The sequence below is a fragment of the Carcharhinus amblyrhynchos genome, chromosome 1 (assembly GCF_965287045.1).
Source record: "Carcharhinus amblyrhynchos chromosome 1, sCarAmb.v2.hapA, whole genome shotgun sequence".
Taxonomy (NCBI): domain Eukaryota; kingdom Metazoa; phylum Chordata; class Chondrichthyes; order Carcharhiniformes; family Carcharhinidae; genus Carcharhinus; species Carcharhinus amblyrhynchos.
Window position 1 is genome coordinate 37657550 of NC_137324.1, and position 25482 is coordinate 37683031.

Sequence of the window (25482 nt, forward strand, 5' to 3'; positions counted from 1 at the left end):
ATTGTAATATATAACTGATCTCCCTCAGCACTGATCACTTACAAAAAACAGTGACATATTTCTCATAAAGTAGGCTAACACTCCAGCGCATGATAAAATGGTCTCCAGCCACTTAATTTCTTTTGGAGTGCACCACCATTTAATTATTTTTGTGCTGCTGAACAATCACAATGACTTAGAGATAGGGTGGCCACTGCTGGAGTCCAAGAATATTGGACAATCAAAGAAGCAGCATTGTTGCAAAGGGGAAAAGACGTCACCATGCCCAGAGACAACCCAGAGAAAAGATTGGGGGGGGGTACCTTTGCTGGCACCACCAGTGCCAATTGAACACCCCTCTGCACATCCACCCACCCCCTCACCTTCTGGTGGTTGATGCCAAAACCCACCATTCTAGTCCCAGTGAGATCTCAGATTGACCTGAATGTCCTAATCCACTGCTGAAGCCACCTCCTTGCTTTGATGTGACACAAGGAGTGGCCACTACTCCTGCTGGCACTGCCGGTGTGCAGGGCGGCCAGCCTCAGGACTTCCTCTTGGAGAGGGACAGAAGTCCCACCCCATACTAATCAAAAGAGCCTTCACCTGAAAACACAGGACAAGCCGGCTAAGCACGCCCCTCCCCACCCCAACTCCTCCCACGATACACAGAGTTATGCTTGGGTGCAAAAGGACAGACTTCAGTATAAAATTCCAGTCCATATTAACTGACCCATAGTAGGGAATTGCAATGTTACTTTTCTAATTTTATATTCCAGAATTCTAAGATACATCTTCTGCAGCTGTAGAAAAATAATTTACTTCCAAGCAAGTGTTTCAAAGTAAATGCTTTAATAGAATGAAACAAACATAGTGGCTGGAATTTTACACCCCTCCTACCACGGGAATTGGAGTGGTGGAAGGGCAGACCATGGAAAGGTCCGTTGACCTTGGGTGGGATTTTGTGGTCTCAGGACAAGTGATGCCATAAAATCCTACCCAGAGACTGAAAAACTGGTTTGTGTCACATCCTTCTAACCAGGTGGCCAGTTCATCTGGCGTCCTCCAATTACGTGGATGTGTAGGTGGTATACAGACTGCGCTCCAAGCTTCCCATCGTTAATCACTAAGAAACAACAAGAAAAAAAGAGTTTGCTTTTAGAAAACTCACAAACAATGGGTGGACTTTAATTGAGCCTACCAGAGTGGGTACGTTAGCAAGGGGGATCGGAGAATCCATCAGGGGTGCCTGCATCGGATTCCTGGTGTTGTGAAAACTGTCCCCCAATTAAAGAAGGGTCTGACATAGGAATCAATATCAATTAGGCTCAATAGTGAGCCACTTAATGCACATTACCCCAAACCCAGAATTCAGTGAAAGCTCAAATCACTCCCATGCCTCCCAAAAGCTGCCCATTTAAACCTGTCGGATTTGCCTGTGACAGTGTTGGGGGAGGGGGGATCACTCGTTGTCAGATACTCAATGCCCCATCAAGGGATCAGTTGTGATTTGGGGGTATTGGGTATACATAAAGCTGACTACAATGCCACCTTGGCTATATGCAGGACTCCTAGATGCACTTTACAGCAGTCATGAATTAGTTAGTTTCCATTAGGACTTCCATCCGGACTTCCATCCCCTTCAAGGCCTACTATTCATCCTCAGTGGCTGGCCATTTGGAGAGCAGGCAGTTTCGCAGCACCACCAAGAGTAGCGCCAGCTGCTGGGATTGTGCCTGCAAGAATGCTGCCATCCCAACCAGGCGAGGAGGGTCTGGGGGCATCGATGCCAGTCAGGGAGGCCTTGGTGAGTTGAGCGGGAGTAGGCAGGTCGGTGTGGTTGCCTCGGGAGAGCCATTGCAACTGGGGTCTCTCTGTGATCCAAAGGGTTGTTTAACAGAAAGCCCCCAACCCGGAAGCCAGACCTCCAGGATGCACCCGGTAGTTTTCCCACCCAATGCCATAGGGCTGGTTAAGTCCCACCCTTTGTAATTATATATTTTGTTGTGAGGAAAGAGGTAAAGCAGTGTACTGGATGTTCTAGACATTTAGACACGTGTGCTGAATGGCAGGGGGAACATTTGCCAGCATCTTTTGCTGTCTGCGTATATTTTAAGAGGCACCACTAACTATCTGTATAAAGTCTGGGAATGCTGGACAAGCATTAGTGAAAACAGAGCAATTTCACTTAAATTTGACAAGTTATGATTGTTACACATCTTACCATTTTAACAAAATCACCAAAGCGCACTCTCCTCTTGGCCAGCAGCCATTCTGTCTATGTGCAGATGAAAAATACTCTCCCCATTAAATACAGCCTGACTACCCGTTTTCTAGGCAGTATAACCTACCAGGAGAGTACACAATAGGTACAACGGTGTACCTGTCATTATTCCTGAGCTGAGACCAGAATGGAAGTCACATCAAATTTATCACAACAGATACTGAAAAACACTATATCCCCATTCCTTGGGCAGAGACATATCAATTTATTAACAGACTCACCCAATCTGTACCCATCTGCAAGCCCTTCTTTCTTCGCCATATTTTTAGCTACTATCAGTAAATGTCCCAGCAGCTGTTTAAAACAAGGAGAACAAACTTCACATCACAGATCAAACATCCCCCCTTGGATCAGCTCGCACATGCAGGCTTTAATAGTGCCCAGTACAACATGGCCACTGCGCATGCTTTCAGATATAACCAAACCCACACAGACATTTCACATTGCTTTTTTCAATTTTTGAACACCTCAAGTTTATATAGCATCTTTAAAGTATTAAAACATCCCAAGATGTTTTAATACTTTAAAACAGAGTTTACAGCATGGGAAGAAGCCCTTCAGCCCATCGTGTCTCTGCCAGCCATCAATCACTTGTCTATTTGAATCCCATTTTGCAGCACTTGGCCTGTAGTTTTTAGGCTACAGCATATGCTCATCAAAATACTTCTTAAATGTTGTGAGGGTTCCTGCTTCTACTATTCTTTCAGGCAATGAGTTCCAGATCCCCACCACCCTCTGAGTGAAAAGGTTTATCCTCAAAACTCCTATAAACCTCCTGCCTCTTAACTTGAATCTATGCCCCTGATTATTGACCCTCTGCTAAGGGGGAAATGTTCCTTCGTAGCCACCCTATCTATGCCCCTCACAATTTTATACACCTCAATCAGATCCCCCCTCAACCTTCTCTGATTCAAGTGATACTTCCATATTATAATCAGCCTCTCACCAATTTCCAGCTGGAGGCTGATTACATCAAAAAATATGGCTTGGGAGCCTCACAATTGGCAGGATGCCAGTTGGAGTCCCGCTACAGGTCCCCCGCTGATATCTCCTGGCCCACTGAGCTACTTGAGTAGAGCAGTGGACTGGGAGAATCACCCCAGTGATCTCCTTTTGACAAAACCATGCTGCCTATCCTTGATTAACCATGCCTCCCCAACTGAAGATCAATTCTGTCCCTCAGAATATTTTCCAATAGATTTTCCAGTAGGCAGCATGTTGGCACAGTGGTTAGCACTGCTGCCTCATAGCGTCAGGGACCCGGGTTCGATTCCCAGCTTGGGTCACTGTCTGTGTGGAGTTTGCATGTTCTCCCCATGTCTGCATGGGTTTCCTCCGGGTGCTCCAGTTTCCTCCAACACTCCAAAGATGTGCGGGTTAAGTTGTGTCAAGGGGATAAGCAGGGTAAGTGTGTGGGGTTACGGGAATAGGGCGTGGGTGGGATTGTGGTCAGTACATACTCGATGGGCCAAATGGCCTCCTTCTGTACTGCAGGAATTCTATGATTCCCTAACATTGAATTATCTCTGGCCTGTAATTTCCTGGCTTCTCCATGTTTCCCTTCTTGAATAATGGTAATCCACTTCAACTGTCTTTTAGTCCTCTGGCACCTCTCCTGTGTGTGGAGATGCCAGCATTGGACTGGGGTAAACACAGTAAGAAGTCTCACAACACCAGGTTAAAGGCCAACCAGCTAATTTGATAGTACAAGCTTTTGGAAACGCTGTTCCTTTGTCAGATGTGTGGAAGGTTCTGATCAGAGAAGAGCATATAAAGGCATACACAGTTTACAGAATACTGATTAGAATGTGAGTCTTTACAGCTAACCTGCTATTCAAGTCTTAAAAGACGCAGATAATGTGAGTGGAGATAGCATTAGGCATAGGTTAAAGAGATGTGTATTGTCTCCAGACAGGACAGTAAGTGAGATTTTGCAAGCCCAGGCAAGTCATGGGGTTACAGATAGTGCGACATGAACCCAAGATCCCGGTTGAGACCGTCCTCATGTGTGCAGAATTTGGCTATCAATCTCTGCTCAGCGAATCTGCGCTGTCGTGTGTCGTGAGGGCCACCTTGGAGAACGCTTACCCAAAGATCAGAGGCTGAATGCCCGTGACCGCTGAAGTGTTCGCCAACAGGAAGGAAACAGTCTTGCCTGGTGATTGTCGAGCGGTGTTCATTCATCTGTTGTCATAGCATCGATAGTGGTCACAGGATCTTGGGTTCATGTCGCATCTGTAACCCCCATGACTTACCTGGGCTTGCAAAATCTCACTTACTGTCCTGTCTGGAGACAATACACATCTCTTTAACCTATGCCTAATGCTATCTCCACTCACATTGTCTGCAGCTTTAAGACTTGAATAGCAGGTTAGCTGTAAAGACTCGCACTCTAATCAGTATTCTGTAAACTGTGCATGCCTTTATGTGCTCTTCTTTGATCAGAACCTTCCACACACCTGACGAAGGAACAGCATTTCCGAAAGCTTGTGGGTTTACTATCAAATAAACTGGTTGGACTTTAACCTGGTGTTGTGAAACTTCTTACTGTGTTTACCTCTCCTGTGGCCAGAGAAGGGATGGTAAGAAGTTGCACAACACCAGGTTAAAGTGCAACAGGTTTATTTGGTACCACGAGCTTTGAGCGCTGCTCCTTCATCAGGCGAGTAGAGAGTTGAGAAGATATGAAAATTGTCAGAGCTGCTGCAAACCTTGCCTCCCACAACACCCTGGGATACATCTCATCTAAGCCTGGGGATTTATCCACTAAGTTCTTCAAGTAAATCTCAATGCCCTCCCCCGATTTCTATACCTACATCATCCTTCTCCATAGTGAACACAGATGCAAAGTATTAATTTAAAACCTCATATATGTCTTCCAACTCCATATACAAAATACCATATTAGTCCCTAATGGGCACCACTCTTTCTTTTCCTGGTCATCCTACTGCCCTTAATTTACTTACAATGCACCTTTGGATTTCTCTTTACTCACCAGTATTTTTCATGATCCCCCCCCCCTCTCCTAATTTCATTTTTTTTAAGTAACCCCTTAGACTTTCAATACTCCTTTTGGGCTTCCACTGTTTTCAGCCCTGGTATCTGCCTTAAGCCTCCCTTTTTTCCCCTTATCTAACCCTGGATATCCACGGACATGCAGGGTTCTCTGGACGTTTTGCTCCCACCCTTCACTTCCACAGGAACATGTTGAATGAATCCCACTGCTCTGATGTAGATTTTCCTACAAGTAGCTGCTCAGAGTTAACTTTGCCCAAATCCTGCCTTATTCTATTAAAATTGGTTCTCCCCTAATTCAGAAACTTTGCAGGTGATTCTCCCAAAGGTGCTGAATTGGAGAGAAAACGGGTCTAGATCACGACTATTTTTTCAGTTCAACTTCAGACCCAAATCTCCTGACTCTGTGCAATGCAGAGGTTACAGTCATGGATCTCATTAAAAACCCAGGGGGACAGGGCCTACTCGTGCCAGAGTCTGACAGCTCCAGAACTCTACGCATGCACAGTGGCTCCAATCTGTCAGTCTCCCCATCTGCTGGCCAGCTCGCTCGCTGGCCAGCCCAGGACCCCCACACTGCTGCCCTTCCCGACACCCCATGGCCCAATCACGGCCCACACACGCATTCCCGGACCAGCCCTGAACACCTAGTGTCCCAGAACTCCCCAGTCTCCAGACCCTCCCCCAAGGCAGGCGCAATCACCCCAAACCCCGCCACCCTGACAGACTCCACCCCAGCTTTTGCTGACCTCCCCACCCCACCAGGAGGCAGACCCCAGCAACCCCCCGCCCCGGTGCTGGGGGACCTCCCCCAGGAGCCAGACCCACCCCCATTCCAGCAGACCACCCACCCTAGCCCATCCGATCGCTGGTCTTCCTCCAGTTCTGACTGATCCCAATGCAGAGTGGTAGCAGGACCCCCACCCCCACCAATTGCCCCCTAAGCCAAATAACAATCGGCTCCACCTCCTTGACCCCCACCCACAATAGGCACCACCCCCCTTCGCCTTGCGCCTTGCCCCTTGCCCATGCTCCCTAGATCACATCCTGTTGGTCCCACCCCCTTGGAACTGCCCAATGAGCAATGCCAATCTCTCCTGGATGCATTTTAAGAATTCCACCCTCTCTAAGCCTGTCACACTTTGTCTATGATGTAGAGATGCCGGCATTGGACTGGGGTAAAGACAGTAAGAAGTCTCACAACCAGGTTCTTCCACACACCTGACAAAGGAACACCATTTCCCAAAGCTTGTGAGATTACTATCAAATAAACTGGTTGGACTCTAACCTGGTGTTGTGAGACTTCTTACTACACTTTGTCTATCCCAGTTAATACTGAGGAAGCTGAAATTGTCTACAATTATTCCTACATAGAGCTGTTATCAAACACCGGGTCACAGAAGGAGATAGTAAAACAAAACAGATGACAAAAAGCTTGGTCAAAGAGGTAGGTTATAAGGGCATCTTCAAGGAGAGTGAGATAGCAAGACAAAGAGATTTAATTTGGGAGTTCCACGGCTTACACACTAGGTATCTGAAAGTGTGGCTGCTGATGGTGAAGTGATGAAAATTAAAGGTTCAAGAGGCTAGAATTGGAGGGTGTGATGATTTTGGATGATTATAGAGCTGCAGAAGTTGCAGAAGAATGGAGAGGCCAAGGTGACGGAAGGAATTGAGGACATGGATGTTAAGTCTAAGACTGAGGTGTTGCGCAGCCTAAACCAACATTAGTCAGTGAGCATAGGGGTGATATATGACAAGGATCTGGTGCAAATTAGGATACAATTTGAAAAGATTTTATATTCAAATTGTCTAAAAGGCAGTTTATACCTGAAAAGAAGCAAAAAATTTTCCTACTGTATTTAATTAAACTGTTCCTTAGTTATCTTATAAAATACAACTGCAACCATTTAGTGGCTTTTTAATAACATTCTGAGCAACACTTTCCATTTTCTCCCTTCCCGAAGTGAAGGATTCATGCTACGATAAATCCTGATAGGTATCAGAATCCCTCCAAGTACCTTTTCCAAATGACATTTAGATAGAGTTTCAAGCACAGAAAGAAGCTCTTCAGTCCATTGTGTCTGTGCTGGCCATCAAGCACCCATCTATCCTAAGCCCATTTTCCAGCTCTTGGTCCATAGTCTTGTATGCTATCGTGTTTCAAATGCACATCTAAATGTTTTTTGAATGTTGTGAGGGTTCCTGCCTCTACCACCCTTTCAGGCAGTGAGTTCCAGATTCCCACCATCTTCTGAATGAAACATTTTTCCTCAAATCCCCTCTAAATCTCCTACTCTTTATCTTAAACCTAACCCTTGGTTTTTGACCTCTCTGCTAAGGGGAAAAGTTTATTTCTATCTAGCTTATCAATGTCCCTCACAATTTTGTACATCTCAATGATACCACCCTCCCCCCCCCACCCCTCACCCCTGCTCAGCAACACCTAACCAGTTGAATTCTTCACATGTAATCCAGATAGAATGTCAGCTGGAATACTGTAGGACACATCACAGATCAAAACAATTCTAACCTCCTCTAATTCCTCTTAACGTTCATATTCTAACAGTTATCACTGGGATTTTTCGAATGTGTTTTGCTGGATAATTTCAAAAGCAGAAACCCTGGCCAATTATTTCCCTCCCAGTTATAGGATGCTCAGGCCAACTGTACCTAACTGCCCCGCAGCCCTGATTGAGATCAGCTGATGTAACACAGACTGGGATCAAACTGTTCCTGTCTGAATGGTCTTACTATCAAACAATAAGAGTGGTACATACTATTTATAGTAACCATCCTTTCCTACCTCTTTGTCATCATCTGATGCAAGACTGATCCGTGGTATAGCAATTTTCGGTATCACAAGGAAATGAACTGGCCCCTGAGGATTTACATCTCTGAAAGAAAGGCACTGTACAGAAGAAAATGAGTAAGCAAAGAACCATAAAGCAACATTAAAAAGTCACGCAAATAGATAATTTAGAATCATGTTCCTCTCCCAACCTTTCGGGGCTAAGAAGAAAAGTAAGCCTTATTTCCCCTTCTTGTGTCTATGATGTTCTGCCCTCATTGGCCATTTCAGATCTCCTGCATGAAGTACATTTACATTGTTCAGTGAGTGTGCAGTGCAGTGAAATCATTTATAGCAACGGAATGAAGGGCACAGTACACATGCTAATTACTCTAGGTAGAAGTACAACACTGCACATGCTGGAAATCTGAAATAAAAGCAGAAAATAATGGAAATACTCAGCAGGTCGGGCAGCATTTGTGGAGAGAGAAATATGATTAATGCTTCAGGGCAATAACCTGATCATTAGATTGAAGATCGTCAACTTGAAACGTTGGGCAGAAATTTCCTGGTCCCATCGTGACGAGTTTGGAGGTGGAGGGGTGGAGTGCAGGAATGCTGAGGGAAACTTCAATGGAACGTGTCTTCAATGATGTCCTACCTCCAGATAACTTTTCCAGAAGCAGGATAGCATTGGGAATCGGCAACTCGCTTCACAGAGGCAGATAATGAAGACAGTTGAGGCCCCAATTAAGACACTAGCATTGCAACTATCTGACATCACATAGAATCCTCACTGTGTCAGGAGCCTAACAATGGATCAGAGTTAGCTTGTACTGGGGAGGTCCAAGCTGTGACTCTATTATAAAAGTTCATGTTTATTCACCAAGGGGATCTATCCCAAAATGACAGACATGCCCTTGCAACAACTTTATGGAGACTGATTTCTCTGCTAATGCCTGTCCTGCCTCAGTGGCAGCTGCCTCCCCCCATGGCACCACCTCTGCTACTGCTGATGGACAGATATCACCCACACTGAAGGAGCCTGACAGTCCTCCCCACAGGCCATGTTGATTGGATTTACTGATGCTGGAACCTAGCATTGAACAAAGCTCCCAGGCATAGTTTCCTGACGGGTGCCTCCAGGAAGATTATATCTGACTTGCTCTTCCAGGTTCTGACATGGTTAATTTTAACATCAGGGTAGGCACACTAATATCAAAATTCAGCCCATTAACTCTGTTTTTCTCTCTTCACAGATGCTGCCAGGCCTGCTGAGCATTTCCAGTATTTTCCACTAATTTAAAGAACAAAGAACAAAGAACAACACAGCACGGGAAACAGGCCCTTCGGCCCAATGAGCCCGCGCCGCCGGGCAAATTTGTCTCCATATCAATGTCTCAATTGGCACAGTGGTTTGCACTGCTGTCTCATAGTGCCAGGGACCTGGGTTTGATTCCCAGCTTGGGTCACTGTCTGTATGGAGTTTGCACATTCTCCCTGTGTCTGTGTGGGTTTGCTCCGGTTACCTCCCACATTCTGAAAGATAGGCTGGTTAGGTGCATTAACTCAAACAGGCATCAGACTGTGGCAACTAGGCGAGTTTCACTTCATTGTAATGTTAATGTAAGCCTTATTTGTGACTCATAAATAAACTTTACTTTAACAATTCTAAAGTAATTAACTAGCATATCCTGAAAACATACACAAGATTTTATGTGGATAGAAGTTCTTTCTTCTCTATATTAAAGATCTATAATTCATGGAAATGAGAATGCACCAGAAGGCCTTCATTACCACAATGAAGAAGCATTCAGTATAGTAAATATACCTGATCATCTTCGTATATAATGTCAGCTGGAAGCGACTTATCAATAATTTTTGAGAATAATGTAGGTGGTTGGTTTCCGTATTTCTTTGATGCATCATCAGCCAAAGTTGCTTTAAGAACGTTACTGCCATTGACTTTAGTTAAACAGTAACCAATCTAAATATTGAAAAAGAAAACGCTAGAATTTAATATGCAAACACATTATTGCAGACATTCATGCTGTAACCTGTGCCTGCAGCTTCATCACAACATTGTGATTAACCTGAAAATACAGAGGGATTTAACACGTGTAACTTAGGTGCAGCCCACGTGTGTCCTATCCACAAAAAGCAAGACAAATCCAACCTGGCCAATTATCATCCTATCCATCTACTCTTGGTCGTCAGTAAAATGATGGAAAGTGTCACTAACAATGTTATCAAACAGCACTTAGTCAGCAATAACCTGTTCACTTGTGCTTAGTTCAAGTTCCATCAGATCACTCAGCTCTTGACAGGGCAGAATGGTAGCACAGTGGTTAGTAGTGCTGCCTCACGGCGCCAGGGACTTGGATTCGATTCCTGGCTTGGGTCACTGTCTCTATGGAGTTTGCACATTCTCCCCATGTCTGCATGGGTTTCTTCCGGGTGCTCTGGTTTACTCCCACAGTCTGAAAGACATGCTGGTTAGATGCATTGACCTGAACAGGCACCAGAGTGTGGCGACTAGGGGAATATCGTAGTAACTTCATTGCAGTGTGAATGTAAGCTTTACTTGTGACTAATAAAAACTTGTTACAGACTTGGTTGAAACTTGGACAAAAATTCTTATTCTGGTTTTCAAATCCCTCTATGGTCTTACCTTTCCTTATCTCCAATCGTCCCTAGCCCTACAACTTTCCAAAATAGCTTCACTTCTCCAGTTTTTGAGATATTCTGTTAGAGAGTGAAGTGCAGACTTGATGGGCCGAATTGCGTCTTCTGCACTGTTGGGGTTCTATGAGAAATGAAAGTTTGGTTTCCTCTTGGGCACAGTAAGAAGTTCAACGGGTTTATTTGGTATTTTAACCTGGTGTTGTGAGACTTCTTACTGTGTTTACCCCAGTCCAGCGCCGGCATCTCCACATCATGCCTCTTGAGCACACAAGGCTAATTGGGAATGATGTCTTTGAGCAGGAAAGCAACATCTACAGGGAAAAGGTTGGGTTGTCAATGACCTGCCTTCACTATCTGCTGCTTTGCCCAGTGAAGCGCAGGAGCTGTAGCTGCAGCTTTGGAACTCCGAGACACAGGAAATGTAGCAATGTCAAAACCCCGCCCTCGGATTGGCTGCTGCGGTCTGATGGGCAGCTCGATACGGCTGCTGATTGGCCCCTCCAGTGTGGGCGCTGGGCCTCGGCCCCGGGGCTGCTTACCTGCCCACTGCACTCCCTGCTCTCCAGCAGCGCCGGCCTCATCCACAGCAGCCGTGCTACAGCGAAGCGCCTGGCCAGCAGCGGTGCCCACACTCCGGACATGCTACCCGAGAGAGGCTGCAGACTTCGGTCTTCCCCTGTCTCTCTTCACCCCCAAACTCCTCTAACCCCACCGATACAACCCACAAAACTGCTGCTGGTTGGTTAACTATAATCATGTGGTTTGTAACTGAGAGTTCAATGGTAGACTCCGTTGTGTAATTTATGGCCATGGCGGGTGAGACAATTAAGTTTTTAAAGGGTGTGCTACATTATACAATGTGGGTGCATTTGAAGACGCGTTTATATTTGTAATAAAACAAATTATTAGAAAAAACAGCTCAGGCAATTAACTACTTTAACTTTCCAGTATTTTGCCTTTAATTACTTCAACTGTTTGGGTCATACAATCATCATAAAATCGTTAAGGTACAGCAGGAGACCATTCAGCCAGTCGTGCCCCTTGCAAGAGCTTGCCCATCTCATCTGCATGTTGTCTGTACTCCTGCATGAAGTATAAATATCGAATGAAAACTGTTCTGGGATGTGATGCCCTCCACGATTTTTGCACAGCACTGGCGTACTGAGCACAACCTGGTTCGGGGAGGTTCCACCCAGGGTCATCAACTCTTATGGATCAGAATGAGAGACATTTTGACTGTGGGAGAGTTGCTGGTGACCTGAGGACAGGGAGGTGTTTAAAACAACCAAAATTTACAACTTGTCTTACGAAGTGCTAACCATTATGCCAATGTAGGTGGCACCAGGGACCCAGGTTCAATTCCGGCTTCGGGTGACTGTCTGTGTGGAGTTTGCACGCTCTCTCCGTGACTGTGTGGGTTTCCTTTGTAAAGAAAAGTATTTATTAGTCACAAGTAGGCTTACATTCACACTACAATGAAGTTACTGTGAAAATCTCCTTGTCGCCTGTTTGGGTACACTGAGGGAGAATGAGAATGGCCAGTTTACCTAACCTGCCCATCTTTGGGCTGTGGGAGGAAACCAGAGCACTTGGAGGCATTTCTTCACACACTCCAAAGACCTTTAATAGTACTTTATTGGCTGTGAAATACTTTGGGATGGCCTGAGAATGAGAAAGGTGCTACCCAAATGAAAGCTGATTCTTTCATTTGGATCATCTAAGTCAGCACAGACCTGGGAAGAGCTCCCTATGCGCTATGGTTAGGCACCAAATTACATAGAAACCAGAAGGAGGAGTAGGCCATTCGGCCCTTCGAATCTGCTCCACCATTTATTTTGATCATGGCTGATCATCGAATTCAGTATCCTGATTTCCCCTCCCCTTCCTCCCATATCCCTTGAACCCTTTAGCCCCAAGAGCTATATCTAATTTCTTCTTGAAATCAGACAACATTTTGGCCTCAATTACATCTGTGATAGTGAATTCCACACATTCACCATCCTCTGGGCGAAGAAATTTCTCCTCATTTCAGTTGTAACAGGTTTACCCCTTATCCTCAAACTATGGCCCCTATGCCCCCTATTCATTGGTGCGCTCTCACATCAACAAAAATGGAGCATACTCCAACTCCTCGACAGCTGGACATGTTTGAAACGGGGTAGACCATTCAGAAATAACATGCCACAGCTCCTTGGTAACCGTGAAAGGAGAAAAGGTGGAATTTTACTAATACTTAACGTGACTCTTTCATCAGGAATGTGCCTCTGGAAATTTCATTTTAATGATGGAAAGTTGCGTGAAAGCTGCTGGCCTCTGTGTCCAAATTTCCAATATGTGCGGCTGGGAGGCATTGGCTGAGTGGTATATTCATTAGATTATTAATCCAGAAACTCAGCTAATGTTCTGGGGACCCTCGCTCAGATCCCACCATGGCAGGTAGTGGAATTTGAATTCAATAAAAAATATCTGGGATTAAGAATCTGCTGATGACCATGAAACCATTGTTGATTGTTGATTGTTGGAAAAACCCATCTGGTTCACTAATGTTCTTTAGGAAAGGAAATCTGCCTTCCTTACTTGGCCTGTCCTACATGTGATTCCAGAGCCACAGCAATCCAAAGATATGCTGGTTAGATTGATTGGCCATTCTAAAAAATTGCCTGTTAGTGTCCTGAGATGCGTAGGTTGGAGGGATTAGTGGGTAAAAATATGTGAGGATATGGGGGGCGCAGTTAGGATTGTGTTCAGTGCAGACTCGATGGGCTGAAGGGCCTCTTTCTGCACTGTAGAGTTCTATGATCTATGATTCTATGTGCAAGTTAGGTTGATTGTCCACGGTAAATTGCCCTAGTGTCAGAGGGGGACTAGTTAGGATAAATATGTGGGGTAATGAGGATAGGGCTTGGGTGGAATTGTGATCAGTGCAGATTCAGTGGTTTAGTTGTGACTAACAAATAATTGCAATGAAGTTATTGTGAAATTCTCCTAGTCGCCACACTCCGGTACCTGTTCGGGTCAGTGCACCTGACTAGCGCGCCTTTCAGAATGTGGGAGGAAACGGAGCACCTGAAAGAAATTCACACAGATATGGGGGGAGGGGAGAACATGCAAACTCCACACAAACAGTGACCCAAGCTGGGAGTTAAAACCGGATTCCTGGCACTGCGAGGCCTCCTTCTGCACTGTAGGGATTCTGTGATTCTATGAAGTCACAATGTGCAAAGCCATCTCCCTGATTGGCCAATTCACAGACACGCATTCCGCTCAAATCCCTCAACTTGCACTCCAAGATTCAGCCTCTCCAATGCTGCCTTAGAGATATTGGACAAATTATTTATGTAAGGGATGTGTCCTTTAAAATATGGAATTTCACCAGTCTCATGCCAGTGTTGCAGTGAGAGATCGAGAAAACCCACATAAAATTTCAGAGCCTCACCATCTAAACTCGATTTTGAAAACTGGTTACTTAGGTGAGGCACCTCTGGGTTCTTGTAGTCCATAACTTTCAGGAGAGGAAAATTTAGAAGCAGATGCTTTCAAAGTTTTCCTCTCTCCTTGCAGGGTTGTGTTTTCAACAGATCAGTATCTGTCCAGGCAATGCAGATCACATCAAGAACAAAAACAGGTATTGCTGGAATTATACACAGCAAGACAACAGCAATCTGGGAAGCTAAATAAATGATGTGGGTATGCTGGCGTAAACACAGTAAAAAGTCTGACAACACCAGGTTTTAGTCCAACCAATTGGACTAAATCAGTTGGACTAAAACCTGGTGTTGTCAGACTTTTTATAAGCTAAATAAAGACAGGCTAACATTTTGGGTGTAGCCCTATGTCAGAATGCAAGAATTCTTGACCTCTCTTTCCTCTTTGCACATAGTACAGAAAGGCTGAATTGAGGATGGGAAGGTAAAGTTGAAGCCCAGGATCCGCTCATAGCTTATTGAATGGCAGAGCAAGCTCAAAGATCCACTCCTGTCCCTAAGTCTTGAGTTCTAAAACATCAGCCTGCATTTTAGTGAATAGACGAACAAGCTAAAAAACGTACTCCTGTTCTTATTTTTTATGTTCTTATGAGGCCGTTCAGCCCATCGAGTCTGCACCGACCATAATCCCATCCAGGCCCTATCTCCGTAACCCCAAAAATTTACCCCTCAATCCCTCTGACACTAATGGTCAATTTAGCATGACCAATAAACCTAACCCGCGCATCCTTGGACTGTGGGAGGAAACCGGAGCACCCGGAAGAAACTCACTTCGCAGACATGGGGAAAACATGGAAACTCCACACAGACAGTGACCCAAGCCAAGAATTGAACCCAGGTCCCTGGCACTGTGAGGCAATAGTGCTAACAGCTATGCCACCGTGCCACACACACTGATGTATCTATTGCATGCTCACAGAATTCTGTTTTGGATATCATTTATTTTCTTAAAAAAACCTTACACAAGCCTTATGTTAGAGAAGGCAGTATAGGACAAACAAAAATGCACATTCCTTCCTTGATGTGCCAGTCACTTTAATTTTTTTTGTATAAGATGTATGTTTCTCCTTTGCTCTGTAAGCTAAGCTTCAAGTGCTGGCTGAAGTCTGGGCAGGTACCAGGTCCCGACCAGTACTGCTAATGAACTAACTGTTAGGAAGTGGGAATTGAGGGTAACTCATGTAACTTTATGAAGAGAGGCGCTTGAACTCTAGATAGCAAGGTAGGTTGTGCTGTGATAGAAATCTGTATCATGTCACTTATCAGAGATCCACACTTCTACACCTTTCGTATATAGACTTTTAAAGGAAACATATGTTGGTTCTACGTTGCATCACACATTACACAGCATTTAATGAAAGTTGGGAGAATTAATAGATACATATTTTATTCCATTCAGCAGGCTACATATCACATGCCATTCAGCAGGCTACATATCACAGATGTATGAATGTAGTCCAGTCCATCATGCAAACAAACCACTCATCCATTGACTTCGTCTTTACTTCCTACTCCCTCAGAAAAGCAGCCAGCATAATTAAGGACCTCCCCACACCCTGGACATACTCTCTTCCACCTTCTTCCGTTGGGAAAAAGATACAAAAGTCTGAGAACATGTACCAAATGACTCAAGAACAAATTCTTCCTGCTGCCATCATACTTTTGAAAAGACCTACCTCATATCAAGCTAATCTTTCTCTACGCCCTAGCTATGACTTTTTTCGTCAGTATTCACGCAGGAAAAAGTCAATATAGTCGAGGAGAATACTGAGATACAGTCTTTTAGACTAGACAGGATTGAGGTACTTAAGGAGGAGGTGTTAGCAATTCTTGAGAGTATGAAAATAGGTAAGTCCCCTGGGCCGGATGGGATTTACCCTAGGATTCTCTGGAAGGCTAGGGAGGAGATTGCAGAGCCTTTGGCTTTGATCTTCACGTCGTCATTGGCTTCAGGTATAGTGCCGGAAGACTGGAGGATAGCAAATGTTGTCCCCTTGTTCAAGAAGGGGAGTAGAGACCATCCTAGGAATTATAGACCAGTGAGCCTTACTTCTGTTGTCGGCAAAGTTTTGGAAAGAATTATAAGGGATAGGATTTATAATCATTTAGAGAGAAATAAATTGATTAGGGATAGTCAACATGGTTTTGAGAAGGTCGTGCCTCACAAACCTTATCGAGTTTTTTGAAAAGGTGACTAAAGAGGCGGATAAGGGCAAGGCAGTTGACGTGGTGTATATGGATTTTAGCAAAGCATTTGATAAGGTTCCCCATGGTAGGCTACTGCAGATAATGCAGATGCATGGGATTGAGGGTGATTTAGCAGTTTGGATCAGGCATTGGCTAGGTGATAGAAGACAGAGGGTGGTGGTTGTTGGGAAATATTCAACCTGGAGTTCAGTTACAAGTGGTGTACCTCAGGGATCTGTTTTGGGGCTGTTTGTCATTTTTATAAATGACCTAGATGAGGGTATAGAAGGATGGGTCAGTAAATTTGCTGACAACACCAAAGTCGGAGGAGTTGTAGACAGTGAGGATGGATGACTAGTGGAGTGCCCCAGGAATCGGTGCTGGGGCCTAAGCTATTTACCATTTATATAGATGATCTGGAGGAGGGAACCGAGTGTATGGTGTCGAAATTTGCTGATGACACCAAGATTGGTGGAACGGCAAATTGCGCGGAGGGTGTGGAGAGTCTGCAGAAGGATCTAGATAGGCTGGGCGAATGGGCCAGGAACTGGCAAATGGAATTTAATGTTGGCAAATGTGACGTTGTCCACTTTGGTAGGAATAATGGTAGGAAGGACTATTACTTACGTGGCGAAAAACTGCAGCAGGCGACAGTGCAGAGGGACCTCGGGGTCCTTGTGAATGAGTTGCAAAAACCCAGCCTGCAGGTGCAGCAGGTGGTCAGGAAGGCGAATGGGATGCTGGCCTTCATAGCGAGGGGGATTGAATATAAAAGTAGGGAGGTCTTGCTGCAGCTGTATAGGGCACTGGTGAGGCCGCAGCTGGAGTACTGTGTGCAGTTTTGGTCGCCGCACTTATGCAAGGATATTTTGGCCTTGGAGGGAGTGCAGAGGAGGTTCACAAGGCTGATACCGGAGCTGAGGGCGTTGAGCTATGAGGAGAGGCTGAATAAACTAGGCTTGTACTTGTTAGAGTTTAGAAGGATGAGGGGAGATCTCATTGCGATGTACAAGATGATGAAAGGGATGGATAGGGTAGAGGTGGAGAGGCTCTTCCCACTCAGAAAGGACAGCAGGACTAGAGGGCACAGCCTCAAGATAAAGGGGGGGCAGTTCAGAACGAAGTTGAGGAGGAACTTCTTCACTCAAGGGTGGTGAATCTCTGGAATTCTCTGCCCGTTGAAGTGGTGGAGGCTGCCTCGCTAAATATATTTAAGACACGGGTAGATAGGTTTTTGGTAGGCAAGGGGATTAAGGGTTATGGGGAGAAGGCGGGAAAGTGGAACTGAGCCACTTCAAATCAGCCATGATCTTATTGAATGGCGGGGCAGGCTCGAAGGGCTAGATGGCCTACTCCTGCTCCTATTTCTTATGTTCTTATGTTACAGTATGCAGAGGGACATAGATAAGCTGCGGAGCTGGGCCGAGAGTTGGCAAATGGAGTTTAATGCAGAAAGTGTGAGGTGATTCACTTTGGTAAGAATAACAGGAGTACAGAATATAGGGCTAATGGAAGGACTCTTCGTAGTGTTGACGAGCAGAGAGATCTTGGTGTACATGTGCATAGATCCCTGAAAGTTGGCACCCAGGTTGATAAGGTTGCTAAGAAGGCGTACGGTGTGTTAGCTTTTATTGGTAGAGGGATTGAATTTCGGAGCCGTGAGGTCATGTTGCAACTGTACAAAACTCTGGTGCGGCTGCACTTGGAGTATTGCGTACAGTTCTGGTCGCCGCATTATAAGAAGGATGTGGAGGCATTGGAAAGGGTGCAGAGGAGGTTTACCAGGATGTTGCCTGGTACGGTGGGAAGGTCTTATGAGGAAAGGTTGAGGGATTTGAAGTTGTTTTCGTTAGAGAGAAGAAGGTTGAGAGGTGACCTAATTGAGGCATACAAGATGATCAGAGGGTTAGATAGGATGGATAGTGAGAGCCTTTTTCCTTGGACGTTGACGGCTAACACGAGGGGACATAGCTTTAAATTAAGGGGTGGTAATTATAGGACGGATGTCAGAGGTAGGTTCTTTACTCAGAGGGTAGTAAGGGCGTGGAATGCCCTGCCTGCAGCAGTTGTGGACTCACCAACTTTAAGGGCATTCAAATGGTCAGTGGATAGACATATGGATAACATTGGAATAGTTTAGGTTAGAGGGTCATTAGATTGGTTCCACTGGTTGGCGCAACATTGAGGGCCGAAGGGCCTGTACTGCGCTGTAATGTTCTATGTTCTGTATAACATTACATTTTGCATCTGCTCCTTTTCTTCTCCCCTATGTACTCTATAAACAGTATGTTTTGTTTGTATAGGTTGTGGGGAAAAAGCAGGATTAGGCTATTGAGTTGGATGATCAGCCATGATCATAATGAATGGTGGGGCAGGCTCAGAGGACTAAATGGCCTCCTCCTGCACCCACTATGTTTCTACAGCATAAGAAACAATACTTTTCATTAGATCCCAGTACATGTGGCAATAAATAGTTAGCACTGCTGCTTTACAGTGCCAGGGAACTGGGTTCAATTCCCGGCCTGGCTCACTGTCTGAGTGAAGTTTGCATGTTCTCCCCGTATCTGAGTGGGTTTCCTCCAGGTGCTCCGGTTTCTTCCCACAATCTGAAAGACGTGCTGGTTAGGTGCATTGACCCAAACAGGTGCTGGACTGTGGTGACTAGGGGAGTTTCACAATAACTTCATTGCAGTGTTAATGTAAGCCTTACTTGTGACTAATAAATAAACTTTACTTTAAATCAAATACATATAAATTGGAAAACATTAAGGCTGGTTTGACAATTAAGAATTTTGCCCCTGGAATGCATGAGAAAATGTTGGTCCTTATTCTGTATAGTTAACCTAATCCATAGGGGTCATGTATAAAATAAACTGCAATCCTTCAGACTGAAAGAAAATAAACTCAGCTATCCAATGTGATACTAATGTTTAGAGTCCAACTTACTTTTTAGACTTTTAAGTATTCACATCAGTGTGACTGCCTTGACATTAACCCTGATTTGAGTCTGCAGAAATTTGATCTTAAATGCGTGTGAAAATATATGTACATATTTTATATTCATATAAATGAACATATAATTAATGAGTTTCCTGAGTTCGGAGACTGCAGAAACATGTTTCATATCACCATCTAGTGGCTACAGTCTGTATTAGAAAATAAGCTATGATTTTATCAAATGGTCCAAGGGCTGAATGTCCTACGCCTGCTCCATTCTCTTAATACCCGACAAAGCAATTTACAATAGTATATTTTGACACTGCGTGAACAAACTTTATGTCAACAATGTACAAAGTTGGTAAATAGAAAGTACAAGATTTTTAAGATTATTTTTCTCTGTGTGGCCATTGTACATTATTGACAAAACGTTCAGTGATCATCTCCCTGATATTTTCAGCCAAATAGCTAACTACTCAGAGCTGAATGGACTTTAGTAACAGGAATAGATCAATTAGCTCAAACTTGTTCCAACTTGTTCCATACAAGTTGATGTGTACTTCAAATCCATTCACCAGCATTTGAAACATATCCCTTGATAGCATTATTGGATAAAAATGATGATCTTTAACTCAGGAAGTGTAATTTAAACGTTAAGACAAGACTATGACCAATTAAATTAAATGCAAATGTGTAGAAAAAACTGAATATATGAAGATGTTAAAATGGGTCAAACATAATTTCATGAATGGTTTTGAACAAGAGAGAAAACAAGCTTTAGTTGGGTCGCTTGAGGGCTACAAGGTAGCTAGAAATGTATTAAAAGTGGGCTTAGGAGAGCTAGGAGGGGGCGTGAGAAGTCCTTGGTGGGTCGAATCAAGGAAAACCCCAAGGCTTTTTACTCTTATGTGAGAAATAAAAGAATGACCAGGGTGAGGTTGGGGCCAGTCAAGGATAGTAGTGGGAACTTGTGCATGGGGTCAGAAGAGATAGGTGAGGCATTGAATGAATACTTTTCTTCAGTGTTCACTAAGGAGAGGGGCCATGTTTTTGAGGATGAGAGTGTGATACAGGCTGATAGGATGGGGGGGGTATATGTTCTAAGGGAAGATGTATTAGCAATTTTGAAAAACCTGAGGGTCGATAAGTCCCCTGAGCCAGGTAGGATACATCCTAGGATACTTTGAGAAGTAAGGGATAAGATTGCGGAGCCTTTAGCTTTGATCTTTGGGTCCTCACTGTCTGTGGGGATTGTGCCAGAGGAGTGGAGAGTGGCAAATGTTGTTCCTCTCTTCAAGAAAGGAAATAGAATGACCTTGGTAACTATAGGCCAGTTAGTCTTACTTCGGTGGTCGGTAAGTTAATGGAAAGGGTCCTGAGGGGTAGGATTTATGACCATTTGAAAAGATGCAGCTTAATCCAGGATAGTCAGCACGGTTTTGTGAGGTGTAAGTCTTGCCTCACAAATTTGATTGAATTCTTTGAGGAGGTAACTAAATGTGTAGACGAAGGTAGAGCAGTTGATGTCGTATACATGGATCTTAGTAAGGTGCTTGATAATGTTCCCCATGGTAGGCTCACGAAGAAAGTAAGGAGGTATGGGATAGAAGGAAATTTGGCCGATTGGATAAGTAACTGGCTGTCTCATAGAAGAGGGAAAATTTTCAGACTGGAGGCCTGTTACCAGCGGTGTACCACAGGGATTAGTGCTGGGTCCTCTGCTATTTGTGATTTTTATCAATGACTGGGAAGAGGGGGCTGAAGGGTGGGTTAGTAAATTTGCTGATAACACTAAGATTGATGGAGTAGTGGATGAGGTGGAGGGTCTTGCAGGCTGCAAAGAAACATTGATAGGATGCAGAGCTGGGCCAAAAAGTGGCAGATGAAGTTTAACCCTGATAAGTATTAGGTGATTCATTTTGGTAGGACAAACTTGAATGTGGATTACAGGGTCAACGGTAGGGTTCTGAGGAATGTGGAGGAACAGAGAGATCTTGGGATTCATATCCACAGATCTCTGAAGGTTGCCAGTCAAGTGGATAGAACCGTGAAGACTTATAGTGTGTTAATGTTTATTAACAGGGGGTTTGAATTTAAGAGTCGTGGGGTTATGCTGCAACTATACAGGACCTTGGTGAGATTACATTTGGAATATTGTGTACAGTTCTGGTCAGCTCACTATAAGAAGGCTGTGGAAGCATTGGAGAGAGTGCAGAGGAGGTATACCAAGGTGCTGCCTGGTTTGAAGGGTAGGTCTTACGAGGAAAGGTTGAGGGAGCTGGGGCTTTTCTTTTTAGAGGAGAGGAGGATGAGAGGTGACTTAATCAAAGTTTATAAGATGATGAGGGGGATAGATAGAATGAACTATCAGAGTCAGAGACTATTTCCTCGGGTGGATGTAGCTGTTACTAGGGGGCATTGCTATAAGGTTCATGGTGGGAGGTAGAGGAAGGATGTCCAAGGTAGATTCTTTACTCAGAGAGTGGTTGGGGTGTAGATCGCACGGCCTACTGTGATAGTGGAATCGGAGACTTTAGGAACTTCCAAGCAGTTATTGGATAAGCACATGGAACACACCAGAATGATAGGGAGTGAGATATCTTGGTCTTGGGTTCGGACATAGCTCGGCACAACATCGAGGGCCAAAGGGCCTGTACTGTGTTGTACTGTTCTATGTTCTATGAGATCTAGGCCTCATACTGAATTCAACAGAACATGGATCAATCAAATTAAGAGAATGCTAAATAAACTACTTGGCCAGAACCTGAACACACATAAAATTAGCAGCAAGCGTAGGACAGTCTGCCCCCCGACCATTTGATAAAATTGTAGCTTTTTTCTAATTCATTCATGGGACATGGGCGTCACTGGCTGGTCAGCATTTATTGCCCATCCTTGGTTGCCCAAGGGCAGGTTAGAGTCAACCACACCACTGTGGCTCTGGAGTCACAAGTAGGCCAGACCAGGTAAGGACAGCAGATTTCCTTCCCTAAAGGACATTAATGAACAAGATGGGTTTTCCTCGACAATGGTTTCAGTAGTAGATTCTTAATTCCAGATTTTTTTAATTGAATTCAATTTCCATCATCTATCGTGGCAGGATTTGAACCCAGGTCCCCAGAACATTAGCTGAATTTCTGGATCAATAGTTTAATGATAACACCATGAGGCCATCACCCTCCCTAGATCTGGGACCTAGGTTCAAATCATACAACAGTGTCTCATGGACTTTACACTCAGTTAATAAATCTGGAATTGAAAGCTAATTTCAGAAGTAGCGAGGAACAGGGCAACCACCATCGATAATTGTTAAAAACCCACCTAATTCACTAATACGTTTAGGAAATCTGCTATTCTTTCCTGGTCTGGCCTACATGTGACTCCACAACTGCAGCAATCTGGCTGATTCTCAACTTCCTTCTGAAATAGCTTAGCAAACTATGCAGTTCATGGCAATTAGGGATGGACAATAAATGCTGGCCTTGCCAGCAATGCCCACGTGTCATGAAAGAATTCCCCCTTCCTGTCACACTCTGATTGCTACCTCATGTGATTCCACCCTCCTCCTACTACTTTAGTTTCTCTACTGCCCTAGTCATACAGTTCACCAGAACACATCTATTTCTTACTACAGATCAGGTGAAGTCCATCCCCATAAACAGTTCCCAAGTAACTAGTGGGGTGCCATAGGGTTTGGTTCTTGGGCCCCAGCTATTTACAGTCTATATGAACAACTTGGATACAGGGATAGAAGGCTGTGTAGCCAAATTTGCACATGACACAAAAATAAGCGGGGCAGTAAATTGCAATGAGGAAATAAGAACCTTACAAATGGACATAGATGGGTAGGAGAGTGGAACAAAATGTGGCGGATGGATAAGTGTGCAGTCGTGCATTTTGGTCAGAAAAATGGGAAGGCGACTTAGTATCTAAATGGAGAGAGACTTTGGGGTGCTCCAGTGCAGAAGGATCTGGGTGTCCTCGTTCATGAGTCACAGAAAACTAGCACACAGATACAGCAGATAGTAAAGAAAGCGGATGGAATGTTGGCATTTATAGCTAAAGGAATAGAATATAAAGGTAAGGAATATTGTTGCAAAGCTTTGGTGAGGCTGCACCTGAAGTATTCTGCACAATTTTGGTCCCCTTATTTGAGGAAAGACATAGTGGCATTGGAGGCAGTTTAGAGAAGGTTCACTAGATTGATTCCAGAGATGAGGTGTTTTTCACATGAAGAGAAATTGAACAGTTTAGGCCTATACTTTCTGCAATTTAGAAGAACGAGGGGAGATCAAATTCAGGTATACATGATAAATGGTATGGATGAAGTAGGTGTGGAGCAGATACTTCCTCTAATGGGGCATGTGATGAGAGATCATAGTCTTAGGATAAGGGGTAGCAAATGGAGAAACTATTTCTCCCAAAGGGGCAGCATGGTGGCACAGAGTGGTTAGCATTGCTGTCTCACAGTGCCAGGAACCCAGGTTCAATTCCAGTCTCAGGTCACTGTCTGTGTGGAGTCTGCACATTTTCCCCATGTCTACACCTGTTTCCTCTGACAGTGCAGGTTAGATTGATTGGCCAGGCTAAGATTAGCAGGGTAGATATGAGGGCTTATGGGAATAGACTCTTGAGCAATAGATACTGTGACATGGTCGCCATGTGGATCAGACAGGTATTCACTTGAACAGGAATCAGAAGAACAGATAAACTGTACAGTGTTCTGGTCAGATCAGATCTCTAGTACTGAGGCTAATTCTAATTGAGGAGAAACAATCAAGCATTAGAGGCAGTCCAAGAGAACAACCACAAAGCTTAGTCCTGCTGTCAGCCATCTAATTAGACTGGACAAACCTGGTATCTTTTTTTTCCCCCCCAAGACTGAGAGTTGATTTTTATAATGATATGTAAGATAGTTAAGTTTCAATAAATCCAGACCACTAATTTAAACTGTTATAGTGGGATGAGGGTGGAGGTTCAAATTTATTTGAAAATTTGGAAAAATAATCTAGGGCTCTCAAACACACTTCTCCAGAGTGAACTATTTAGTGTGGTGCAGTGGTTTCAGGAGTGGCAACTTCCCATTAATGTAGCAAAGTGTTTGCCATTTCAGCCACAATAATCCTAATCCACAGTATCATACTGCTGTTTTTTTTCCTAAAATGGCACCGGAGCAAGGCGAATTCTTCCAAGTTGTGCCCAGCATACCTTCTAATTTTATCTTCCACTCTCGTCCTATGCTTCTAATTTCATTCTAACTCCTTTAAACTCATAACTAAGGACCCCACACACCCTGGACATTCTCTCTTCCACCTTTTTTCATTGGAAAAAAGATACAAAAATCTGAGAAAACATACCAACTGACTCGTTCTTCTCTGCTGCCACTAGACTTTTGAATGGACCTACCTTGCATTAAGTTTATCTTTCTCTACACCCAGCTAGGACTGTAACACTACATTCTGCACTCTTTTGTTTCCTTCTTACGAATGGTATGCTTTGTTTGTACAGCGCACAAGAAACAATACTTTTCACTGTATGCTAATACACGTGACAATAATAAATCAGATCAAAAATGATGGCCAGCCTTTAGCATGTTGAACTATTGGAAATGATTTGGGTGTGACTGTTAGAAGTAATCTGAAGTTTATAAATTATATGGCTCAGGCAGTAGTGGATAGAAAACACTGAGTGCATTCTTTCTGAGTGGAGGTGTCAGTGTTTATCTTAAACTCTATAACCAGCTGGTAGATCCACAACTGGAGGGTGAATCTACAGTTTGGAATACAAACTTTCAGAGAGCTATATGGCTTGTAGAGAGAGTGTTACCAGGAAAATGGAAGGCATGAAGAGAATACCTTATAGAATCATAGAAACCCTACAGTGCCTTTCCTGCAGAATCACCAGATAACAATAAACAAGAACCCTCTCCCAAATCCAGAGAACCAAAGCCATTGTGAAAGCAATACTAACTTGGTACATTAGGGGAAAATCAAACTTGATTTGTATGCTGACCCAACAATTCTTTTGCCAGTAGGTTCATCAGGGGACTTAGAAAATGTACACCTCAAACTCTCACGCCCATCATTTTTTAGTTCTAGGTCTTTGACATTAATTATAGA

The 25482-nt window shown here is 44.1% G+C and overlaps 1 protein-coding gene across 1 annotated transcript; it reads right to left on the minus strand.

Annotated features, from left to right (window-relative positions):
- Positions 1 to 814: 814 nt before the first annotated feature.
- On the minus strand, positions 815 to 11486 carry LOC145357113 (adenosine 5'-monophosphoramidase HINT1-like). The gene is made up of 5 exons (XM_080210296.1): positions 11294 to 11486; positions 9901 to 10056; positions 8085 to 8189; positions 2485 to 2557; positions 815 to 1105 (listed from the first exon to the last, which is right to left on the minus strand). Exons 1-5 carry the CDS (start codon positions 11393 to 11395, stop codon positions 1014 to 1016), a joined length of 528 nt encoding a protein of 175 aa, XP_080066422.1. The 5' UTR covers positions 11396 to 11486; the 3' UTR covers positions 815 to 1013.
- Between the last annotated feature and the right edge of the window lie 13996 nt (positions 11487 to 25482).

Excerpts from the sequence above, each read along its gene's own strand:
- LOC145357113 (XM_080210296.1), bottom strand. The coding sequence starts at position 11,395 with ATGTCCGGAGTGTGGGCACCGCTGCTGGCCAGGCGCTTCGCTGTAGCA. Across the intron at positions 8,190-9,900 it reads TTATATACGAAGATGATCAG|TGCCTTTCTTTCAGAGATGT; the intron begins GTATATTTACTA and ends TCTTCTGTACAG. Across the intron at positions 2,558-8,084 it reads CATCAGATGATGACAAAGAG|CTGCTGGGACATTTACTGAT; the intron begins GTAGGAAAGGAT and ends TGTTTTAAACAG.